The 11,512-nt window shown below is 48.7% G+C and overlaps 1 protein-coding gene across 1 annotated transcript in view; it reads right to left on the bottom strand.

Annotated features, from left to right (window-relative positions):
* Nucleotides 1-17: 17 nt before the first annotated feature.
* WIPF3 (WAS/WASL interacting protein family member 3) overlaps nt 18-11,512 on the bottom strand; it is a 20,036-nt gene continuing 8,541 nt past the window's right edge. The window contains exons 6-8 of the mRNA XM_015589412.2: nt 8,558-8,707; nt 7,481-7,582; nt 18-957 (exon numbers count right to left, since the gene is read on the bottom strand). Coding sequence (XP_015444898.1) covers nt 818-957; nt 7,481-7,582; nt 8,558-8,707 — 392 coding nt within the window. The 3' untranslated portion in view covers nt 18-817. The remainder of the gene's footprint in view (nt 958-7,480; nt 7,583-8,557; nt 8,708-11,512) is intronic.

Raw genomic sequence — 11,512 nt, 5'->3', positions numbered from 1 at the left:
ACACCTATGTACTTGTATGTCTCCCTTCACCGCGAGCATATGCCCAGCTTTCAGCCTGTGATCATCTGAGAACGGTTATTGCAATTCTTGGATTAGCTGTGGCAGAAAAGGGACAGGTGCTTGTCCTCCTTCCAGGAACTCATCCCAGCTTCCTCTTCTTCTCGGGTCACTTTCCTTGAGGGTCCATGCAGTTTCAGAGGGGCCTAATTTAACAGCGGGCCACCCTCTTTGTCACATAGAACTCTGAAACGGCAGGGCAGCTTTAAGATGAGCCCCTATCACGTGCAGTGAGAGGCACCATCTCTGCCCAGGGCGGGAAACACTGTCCCAGCTGTCCCGCGTGAGAATGAGGACACTTCAAAGAGTGTCTTCTCACACAAGCACCTATTGGGTGCCCCTCTCAGCTTTTCTCTCGCTACCAGGATCGGGATTGTGACTAAATGTGGCCAAAATAAATAATAATGTTGATGCAGGAAACTCCCCAGGGGTGCCGTAAGAAACCATGTGTCCTAGAGACGAGAACACTGAACTGCGTCTTATATGTGTTACAGTTTTTCTCTCAGACTTCTCACAACGAGGGAAGAATGAATGGGGAGTGAGCAGGGTGACCATTGCCCAGTGATTCTCAAGGGGCTCGGGTCCTTAAACTTGCTTCTGTATGTGGCGGTGATTCCAGAGAAGTTCCCCCCTTTCATTCTTCAGATTTTGAAATTGTGAGTGTTTCATTCTCGCTGGAAACAAAGGTCCACCCAGTGGCTTTCCCTGAGGAGAAAGTGTCTGAGGCAAAGTGTAAAGCTGTCGGGGAGAAAGCACAGCCTCAATATCTCTGGGCTTCTTGAGAAGAATTCCTGGTTTTACATTCAGAGACCGAGGGACGTGTTACCTGAGAATTTCTGCCTTTGATGTCATCGGAGCTTTGTGCCGCTTCGGCGTGGAGCCAGGGACCAGGTGTACGGCCTGAAAGACACAGGAACAATCGCACCATCTGTTGGCCCAGGGACTGGCTGCAGGCTTCACAGAGAGACTCAGGCTAAACCAGCACTCCAGCGACCATGACGGAACCAAGGGTAAGGTGAGCCGGTCAACCTGAAACCTTCAGGCTGCTGGCCCAAGACCACGTGTTTCCACCCCTGCTTCTATATCACAGACTGTGGATACGGAGCCGTCACAGTCGGCGTGCCCAGGGAGAAATGTTTACAAAGGCTCAAACGATTTGGCATGATGTGCGAAACGTAGGAGAAAAAATTGTATAAATTGGATGACCTCAACTAGTTTTAAAATTCATAAAAAATATAAATAATATACTGAATTGATTCCTCCTGAGTTTACTGGTTTTTTTAATGTCTGAAAAAATACTTTTCAAGTTTTCTACAATGAACATATGAGTCATCTTAAGAATCTGTGAAGGTAAGATACGATTTTTTAAATTAACTATCGCATAGAAGGGTCTCCACAACTTACAAACTATTAATCCAACAGGCACTGGAACTTTCATTAAAACGCTTTTTGAATTAACGAGTGTGTTTGTTCTAGGATAAAGGTGATTTTATCAGCATAATGACATAAGGAGTCCAAAATTCTTAGCCAGTTTATTAACTAAGTAAAAAGTGAAAAGACACTGATATATAGCCCCTGACCTAATTCCACGTGGCAGTGCGACCTTGAAGTGACTGTGCTAAGGTTTCAGAAACTCCAGTCTACTACAGAAAAGGCTTCCTCTTGGCCAGCATTTCCTAACGTGGCTCTATTGACATCTTGGGCTGATTAATTCTTTGCTGTGGGGGCCACCTGCGTGCTGCAGGCTGTTGAGAAGGATCCCTGACCTCTACCTACTACATGTCAGTGGCACATCTATAACCCAGATCATCTGTAACAACAACAACAGAAATATCTCTAGACAGCACCGAATGTCCCCTGGGAAGCAGAATCCCCACCACCCCACTGGAGAACCACTGAACAATGAAACAGGCTTCTCTGTAGGTCAGCCTCGTTTTCCATAAAAACCACTGGAAACAACGGTAGAGCTGAAGGAGACTCCATTTCTTCATAAAACAGGAAGGAAAACTCTGCATCTTGTTAAAGAAATTTCATGGCTGCGGAAGTGGGCGGCTGGGAGTTAGTCTGGGTCACTCAGGGTATTTTTAATCCAAGTGTCTCCTTAGAGGACTGTCCCTTATGAGATGCCACCGGAATTCACAAGTCTGAGCCATTCTGTTGAAATAGTCCTTCACTGGGCTGTTTTCTCACAGGAGAGTATCTCAGAATTGCCAAAACAGTGGTTTTCGAACTTTGGGTACCACGAGTTGCAGTAAGAAATGTGTTTACATCTCTACCCAATGACATGTGTCTCCTGCACTCGGAGCAGCTGGAGTGACCGCTGCTGCTGCTGCCCCTGGGTTTTAACAGCTGTGCTGCAGGAGCCGCCACCTGCAGGGTGGCTCAATGTGACAAGTCCTCTGAACTGTGGGGCTTCATGAAGAATGTCTGTGCTTGGGGTGAAGTAGCAGTGGCGGGGGCCAAGCTGGCTCCCGACTTTATTTTTTGTCATTTGTAAACCAAGCCAGCCATGTACTTTTTTTCCAGGCACAGAGATACTTTCATGTCAGAAAAAAAAAAAAATCCATTTTGTAGCCAACCAATAAGAGGACATATCCTGCAGGGCTCGAGAAAGGCCGGGAAGGATGCAGACTTGGCTGGCTGTCAGCGCTGGGTCCCTCTGAGCCTCCCAGAATTCCTCCTAGCCTTGGAGGACAGTCCCCGGCTGCGAACTTGGGTTAGGAGAAAGGTGGGCTCCTCGGAGAAGCAGACCTAACCATCGGCTCCGGGCCAGCATGGCCTTTCCGCGGTCCAGTCCACACGGCCTGAGGTCGAGGGGTAGCAGGTGTGGTGCAGAGAACACTGGACATGGAGCAAAGAACCTCAACCCGAGCCTCAGCTTTGCCACCAGCTGTGACCAGGGGCAGGTCACTCAACTTCTGCCTCGGTTTCTTCAGCTGTACATGAAGGAGTTGGGCTGGATGACCTCAAAGGCCTCTCCCGTCCTAACAATGGAGGCGGAGACTAGCCTCTAACTGAAGGAAATGACAGGTTTCACTGGAAATGACAATTCTAGTATCTGCCAGATCTAAAGCTTAGAAATCGCAGACCTGGCCTTTTTTCTCCTTCCCACTCACTGTCACAGCTGAGGCTGGTGTGAGGGGCCCGTCGTTCCTTCCTCGGCCACGTCCCACTTGTAGAGAACTCGGAGGGGTCACCCTACAGATCTCGGGGCCCTACTTCCCCTGCCACAGGTGCTCAGACCAGGGGCGGGGTGATCAGAGTCTCTCTCCCTATGATTTGGAATTTTCCAATTAGCTGTAATGATTATTACAAATAATATGTATTTGTTACAGCAAACTTGGACAAAATAGTGAAGCATAAGGAAAACAAAAATCACCCAGCGTTCTACCATTGAGTGTCACCATTTTTTAACACTTTAAGGCCTCTATATTTCTAGCCTCATCTCTTTATTTGGTCAAATTCTCCTTCTCCCTCTCCATATAGATTCACGACATATTTCTTTTAAAAATTAACCGCAGGTTCTATGTTCTATACTTTTCGTGTACCGGTTTATTTCGTTTTGTTTTGTTTTGACTTCTCAAGGTAGCGTTAACATTTTCTCATGTCACCAAATATCCAACAACGCTGTTTTGATGGATGCATAGCATTCCACCCAGTGTCTCTGCCTTATTTTATTTCACCCACTTGTTGCAGGTGGATGGCAAATTTCGTGTCATGTATTTCCGAACCACAATAAAAAGTTAGAAAAAGAAAAGAGTTAAGCATTCGGGTATCTGTGGGCTGTGCGCGTGTCAGGAGGAGAGAAAGCAGGCAAGTGGGAGGAGGCCGAGGGCTGCAAGCGGGCGTGAAAACGCGCTGGACCTGCAGAGCCAGCGGCGTCTCCCAGATCATGCAGCGGTCTGACCTCGGGGAGCCGGGTCAGCGGTGAGCAGGGAGAAAACCATCAGGAGAAAAGCAATCAGACAGGCACAGCCCGTAACGGACTCACGCTCATATAATGAACAAGGCTCTACCCTGTGGCTCACAGGGACGCAGGAACATGCTCATTTAATCGTGCTAGGAGGCGATGGAGGTATTTTATGTCTGCCCATGCCACAGCAATCTGAAACCATATCTTAGTTTTGAAATTGCAAGCGCTCTTTCTGGTCTGTAAAATGTCAGTTTATTTTAGTAGGTTTTCTTTTTACTTTTCGTTTCTTTTAACTGCGCCTACCTCAGTGTTGGGAGATTATTTTTTTTTTGGTATGGACACCGATTTGAACATTTCTTTGAGATGAGAGGAACACAGCGCAGACTGCCAACTGTGCCCTCCTGGCGTGCTGTGTGGGGCATAGATTTTCTTCTGTTCTCAGGGACAAGATTGGGTTCTGAGTCAGAAGACTGAGGCACTCCACAGCACATTACTGAAAGAGGCTGTACGACAGACAGAGATGTTTACGAATCTGCTTTTCCGGAGCGGTTTAAGGCCGAGATCAGCAAAATATGGCTAGCAGAACAAATCCGGCCAGCACCTGTGTTTGTAAATAAAGTTTTTTTTTTGGACGTTAGCCATGCCCATTCATTTATGGCTTGTCTATAAATGTTAAAACAGCAGAACTGAGTAGCCGTGGCAGAGACCACATGGCCTGCCGAGCCTCAAATATGTTGTCTCTGGCCCTTTAGAGGAAACGCTGGCTGACGGCTGGTTTGGAGGAGGGGTCACCAGCTGGGTCACTGGCTGGAAAGCCTCCAGGGGCCAGGTGGCCTCATTCATGTGCTACAGTCTGGGGGTAACAGAATGCGTGGGGCTTGTGGCGTGAAGGTGGCCAGTTGCGAACCTTCGCGTAGAGAAAGGACATGAACCTGAACGCACCAGTAACTGATTCTCTTGGGACCTCCTATTTCCTATAGGTAAACTTTCTTCCAAAGGACTGATGATAAGGTATGAAAAGCACATCCGAGGAGGCCCACAGCGGTATGACTCACGGTGCTGGGCGTGGTTAGTGTTTTACTGACAGTCCTTCTCTGCTTCTAGGTTCAAGTTCCCAAGCCTTAGAAGGATTAAAAAATCCTTCATGTTAGAAGACACATCTCCTTGTCTTCTTAATTTCATGCGTAGGCACCTCCTGTAGGGTAAGTCCTGGCCACTCTCTCTCACCTCTTTTCTGGTGAGTTCAGGAGGGGGAACTAGCCATGTGCAGTCTGGTCCCACCTGGGGCAGGGTCTGTGGCTGCAGAGGAAGGCCAGCGTGGTCTCCTCCCCCGTAAGTCACCCAGCCTGGGTGAGTCGGGAAGCCCCCACTGTGGGGCACAGTATTAGGGAGTTCAGTATTATACACACGTAAGCCTTGTCCTCCAATAAAAACACTGGCACTTGGATCTTCCTTTGTCTGACTCTTGTGAACATTTCACACGATGGGAAGGGGTATTATTTATTGATACTCTGCCCTACCAAACCTAACACCGCTAGCATCCTACGTGGCTTATCCCAGGCCAGCCAACTCTTGCCCTTACGTGCCACGTGGGACTTGCTGGTGGTTCCTCAATGTCCCAAGCACTATCCCATGCCTCTCTCCTGGGTTCCTAGAACACTACCTCTTTCTACGCCTCCAGGTCCCCACCCTTCACCCCACCTTCACGCCCACCATGGTGCCCTTAGCACTTTAAACGGATCAATGATTAAGACACTCCATGGCGACGTAGCTAATTTCTTCTGTTGCAGGAGTATGTACAGTAGGTGTGTGATGGTAGAGACCTCGTTTCTTATACATTGTAGTCTTTGGTGCCGGCATGGAGCCTGGTGCATAGCGGGAAGTACAGGCCCATCTGCTGAACTTGAACTGAGGAGCAATGGGAGCCTGCCACGTCACCTGTCTCCTCCCGCTCCCACGCATCACGGTCTATTTAAACCTTGTAGGAACGGGGCAGGTGGGGGGTGATTTCTCTCTGTCTTCTTTATCCTTCTCTTTTTTTTTTTCTCTTAATTCAGAGAAGTAGTACTTATAGATTATTTAAAACACACGCAAGGTCATTTCTCTCTAAATGTGCAATCCCACAGGCCAGTGCAGGAAGATCTGCGCCGGGCTGAGCCTGTGAGCTGAGCAGACAGCAGACTTGAGCTCCTTGGTCTGCTCTGCAGGAAGCCGAACCCTCGCCGAGGTACCTTGCCAAGGTCCCTCTGAAAGGACAGGCCTAAGGAGCCTGCTGCCCAGTCCTGGGTTAATCCCAGACACGATTTTCCATTGCTGGTCCACTTGAGTCTGGGATTGGGAGCCTTACTCAGGATGAGGGCTGGGGACTCATCCGGCCCTCACCCCGTGTTATTGACTCTGCCCTCCTCTTAGCAAGTCCTGCCCATTTGGACTGGCTCAGATCCGGACAAGCATTGGCTCACGTCAACTACCAGGGAGCATCACTGCTGTGTGGTCAACACCCCACTTTGTTTATTTTCGCTTCCTGTTTTCCTAAAGCACTTGGCTTCCCTGGCCTTTCAGCCTGAGGGGCAGGCTGGCCGGCCTTTCCCTCCTCCACCCTTGGAGCTGAACGGGTCAGCCGAGTGAAGGCCAGTCTTGGGGCCTGGCCACATGATGGAATAAGCAGAGGCAGCTCTTACGGGGCTGAGACTTTCAGTCTTGGCTAAACATTGGAATCACCTGGCAGCTTCCAAAAATACCAACACCCTGGTCCCATGCATGTATTCTGATTTAGTTGGTCTAGGTGCAGCCTGGCCTTTGAGATTTTTAAGTCCTCTAGGTCAGGGGTTCCCAAACCCCCGGGCTGTGGACTGGTACCCGTCCATGGCCTGTTAGGAACTGGACCACACTGCGAGAGGTGAGTGGCAGGTGAGCGGCAGGCGAGCGAAGCGTCATCTGTATTTGCAGCTGCTCCCCAGAGCTAACATCACCACCTCAGCTCCACCTCAGATCATCAGGCATTAGATTCTCATCAGAGCATTGGTCCCTGGTGCCAAAATGGTTGGGAACCGCTGCTCTAGGTCATTTTAATATGTAGCCAAGGTTTAGCATGACTGGCTTGAAGACTTTCACCGTTTCACAGTCTGCCACAGTTCTAAACTGGGAGTTTTCAGGTTCTTTCCCAACTATTAATGCAAAGTTCCTGCATCCCATTTTCTTGGAGTGTTTAGCTCCCTAGTCAAAAAGCCGCAGGGAGGGGAGGGACATGTAAATTCAAGCACCCCAAAAATCTGACACTAAGCAATTAACTCTGGTATTCTGTAAAAGCCTCCGAATGAATCCCTGGGGCCTGGGACAAATAAATGTTCTGAACCTTCCACAAGTATGAATAGCATTGCATCCTTGCTGTATAGGACAGTGAAATTATGATGTCACCCTCTAGACAGCCTGTAGCCAATCAACGAGCACCAAATTCCAGAAGATCAGGGACAATCAGGGGGCTCATAGGGAGGGTACTTCGGTACTTACTTCTGGGGATCTTGCTGGGGTAAACCTTCTGGCATGGTTTGTATTCATCTGGAGGAGGGAAGTCTTCCACGGAATGGAATGTGAATTTAGACTCAAAGTCATCTGTACACACGAGAAATGGCAAAATCGTTCTGATTACTGTGGCGACCCAAGTTTTGATTATTTCCAGGAGCACACAGGTTGTGTGTCCAGTGCAGGCATTTTAATGACATCCATCTATTTCTCATTTTTCACTGTTTAGCTGAGACAAAGAGAATCAGGGAAAGCGAAATCAACAGATTCTCCCACCGCCCACCCCAATGTACTTCAACCCACAAGGAGAAGGCCAGGGATATCCAGGGCTCGGCGTCCACAACCTGGCAGCAACCAATGACCAGAAAAGTCCCTGTGGCCTAACGCTCCCCCTGAGCTCCTGGGGACATCTTTGGTGGGAGAGGTGGGCAGAACAGGAGTCCTTGGCCTGGCTGGTGGGAAGGAGCACAGCTTATGTCCAGCTGGGGACCTGCGCTCCCCAAAGCAAACAGGTTCTGCCCTGAGCCCTTGGTGGAAGAGGAGAGGGGGCTTGGGGCCCTTTCATGGGTTGAGTCCCTGCTTTACGATCTAAGCTTTGTGTCTGAGAGTAGCTCAACCCACAAAGGGATTCAAAGACTTTTGGTCACACCTGACCCCAGGTGACTTTTGTTCCTATCTCCATATTTTTGCCCTAATTGTCCCCCTGCCTGCTGAGCCTTCGTTCATTCATTCACCTTGTCTAAATCACTCTCTTCTTTTAACCCTATGCATAGACTTCTCCATGGAGACACACACACACACACAGAATTTGAAAGTTGGTTTTCTTCCCTCTGTCTAAGCTCCATCAGGAGGTTGGAGAGTGGGTTCTGGAACCCCCAGAAAAACCTCAAGAGAAACCCTATGTTTAACACAACCTGTAGGTTGTTCTGTGCCACAGTGAGCCCCTGTTCCTGCAAAGCATGCGCCCTAAAAATGACAGCACCATAGGCTGGCAAACTCCCTCCTGAGCCCGGGGAAACCAGTTCTTCACTGGCAGCCAACACGGCCGGCAGCGGCCCCGCTTACCGATAATGTGCAGGCTTCCATTCCGCAGCTGTCCTCCGGGCTGCTGTGTCGGGGTCCAGGCTGGGGCCTGCTGGCTTTTGCTTGAAAGCTCTGTGGTGGGTGATCTCGCAGGGGGTGCCGGGGGCGGATTCAGTTTTCCTCCGCTGGTCCCTGACAGAGAAGACCATGGTGTGTTTAGATACAGGAATGGGGACGGTGACCGCTCTAACCTTTGGTGAAAGGTGAGGTACTGAGATCTTTGGATGTCATATGACAGGGTGAGTAAAAGGGCAGCCCCTGGAGCCAACCTGCTTGGGACTGAATCCAGCTTCTCCCGCTGGGATAATAACTTTTTGTGCCTCTGTTTCCTCATCTGTCAAATGGGAATAATCCTGGTACACACACCTCCCAGAGTTGCTGAGAGGGTTAAGTCAAGCGGCATGTAGCAAAGGCTCAGTAATCGTTAGCCGCCTCGATGCTATTAATGACGATGATGTCATCAGTGGCACCGCTCACAGAAGGGGAACCACTGCAGCGTCCTAGTCCGAGGAGAGGGAGGGGCTGTCCACAGGCCCGGCTCAGAGGGAGGCTAGAGGAACGAGCTGTCGGGGGCTTGCTGCTGCCAGTTTCTGCTCACACTGGTTCCCCTGCATCGCAGACCTCGTTTCTCCTTCCGGCCAATCTAAGTCCACCCCGTCTACCCGGGGCCCAATCCGAATCCCAGCTACATCATCAAACCTTCCCTGGTGACCGCTATGGGAGGCGCGCCCTCTTTTGCCAGTACTTTTTTGCATGACTCATTTGGCAATAAACGAGCACTGTCTTGGCACCTCCGTGCGGGCAGGTATTCTACTGATTCCACCTCATGACATGACAACTGCGCTGCTATGATCTGTGCTAAGATGTTCACAATTACAACCCCTTTCTCTCCCCTGCAGTTGGCCTGAGCAGAAATGACCTTTGTTTTATTCATGGAAAACTAGGTTTCACATCCAAAGACACGATGAAAGAGGCCAGATGAGCTTCGGCTCCTGGCCTTGATTTTACTGCTCCAGGGCAGGCCAAGGCATCCGCTCGGCCAGCCGTTCTCTGTCACCTGCCACCGTCAGGGCTCCTTCCCGCCCTTTGGTTCCAGACCCAGTGCAGAAGGGCCGCTCCCAGACCCTACCAGCCATCTGCTCAGCCCCTGGTCCCCTGCCCTCCAGTTCCCCACATCCCAGCTGTGGCCCCGACTCCCCACTCTTCAGCTGCACCTCAAGTCTGTCACCTCTTGGTCACATTCCCAATCCACACCAGGCTCATGTGACCAAGGCCCAGAAATCCAGCTTATAGTTCAAGGAGCTAGGGTTGCCCCCAAGAACTGGCAGCATTCTCTGAGGATAAGAATCACCGAGGGGGTCCTGGAGTCCATCCTGTCTGCTCACCTCCAAAGAGGCATCTGACGGTCCCGCCTTCCTCTATGAGTATGAGCCACTCTGCACCGCCCTCTGTGCCCAGGTCCAAGTGCCAGGCTCCCTCCCCAGCTCCTGGCCTGGGCCTTGCACTTTCTGATGGAGCCACAGCCTGAATCTGAGCAAACCCGGGTGTAAGGTGGGTGGATGTGTGCGCACAGGTCTGTGCCTGTGGGTGGACAAACAGTCTGCTTCCTTTGAGATTTTTAAAGAAAATAATCTCATCCTTCCTCCCCTTTCTGGTCTTTCCTTCCTCGATACCAGGCACTGCTAGAATTTACTGGCTCCCACAAGCTGACTAAAGGGGTTAAGGGGCTGCTGACCCCTCTTCTAGATGAAAAGCTGCCCTTCTACCTGACAAGAGAGAAGGAAAGGAAATGACACCGCCTAGCCTCGGAGACATGCACAGTGCTTCAAGCACATTTTCTCCTTTAATACGCGTAACAATCCTATGTGCAAAGTGTTATTGTTTTCATGTGTCAAAAAAAGAGCAAGGTTCAAGAACATTAAAAAAAAACTAGTATGAGGTTACACAGGAGTAAGTGAGAAAACCAGAATTTGGACTTAGATCTCTCTAAACTTAAAGCATTGTGTGTTTTTTTTTTAACCACACGATGAATATTTAAGAATCACAAGTGACAGAAAGGGCTCACCAGTACTAATGCTGGCTTTTCTGGTGACTAGTCAATTAACAAAAGAATGATTAAAACCTTGTCTCTTGCAACTAAGAGCCTTAAAAATATTCTTGCTCTTTGTACCAAGAATTTTCTCTGGGAACCCATCTTTAAAAAAACATCCAAAATGTAGACTACAATTGCTATGAAAATATTTCCTGCAATATTCTTGATAATAAAAAAATGAAATTAACTTCATAATACTATAAATATGGCATAGACTGATTATCACATGAATGTGCTTATAAATTTTAATGATTTGACAAATTTGTTTTCAATGTAATATCAAATAAAATAGAAAAGAGTATATATAAATAGTAGTAACAATGTAAATTTATAGATATAGTCAGAAAAAAAAGAAAGGAAACATCCAAATGCAACAGTTTTACTTCTGGGTGATGTTATTATGGGCGATTGCAATTTTTATCTATTTGCTCTACCATGAGCTTGTATTATTTTCAATGCAAAGAAATACATTTAAGAGACTTTCTACACCAAAAGACTTTCTGAAAGACCAAGGAATATGTGTATAAGTGTGGATGTGTGTTGAGGGATGTGTGTGGATATGAGTGTTTGCATGTGTGGATGAGCGTGTGTGTGAGTGTGTATGTGTGGGTGTGATTTCCACTCAGAAGGACACCAAAAGTGAATGTAGCCACTGCGCTCCACACAGATCACAGTCATGGGACATCTGTACTCAATCCAAAGTCATCGCTGCTGGACGGGTGAAGAAATTATTCTTAATATTTGGCTGAAAATACAGATACTCAGTTTTTTGAGTCAGCTGGAGGATCTGCCAAAAATAAGGCAGCGTGATAATCCCATCTCCTGAGGACCGGTGAAGATTCCTG

Source organism: Pteropus alecto, unplaced genomic scaffold (genome assembly GCF_000325575.1).
Source record: "Pteropus alecto unplaced genomic scaffold, ASM32557v1 scaffold21, whole genome shotgun sequence".
Taxonomy (NCBI): Eukaryota; Metazoa; Chordata; class Mammalia; order Chiroptera; family Pteropodidae; genus Pteropus; species Pteropus alecto.
Note: the sequence above shows the minus strand (reverse complement) of the source record. Positions and strands in the feature narration are given on the sequence as shown.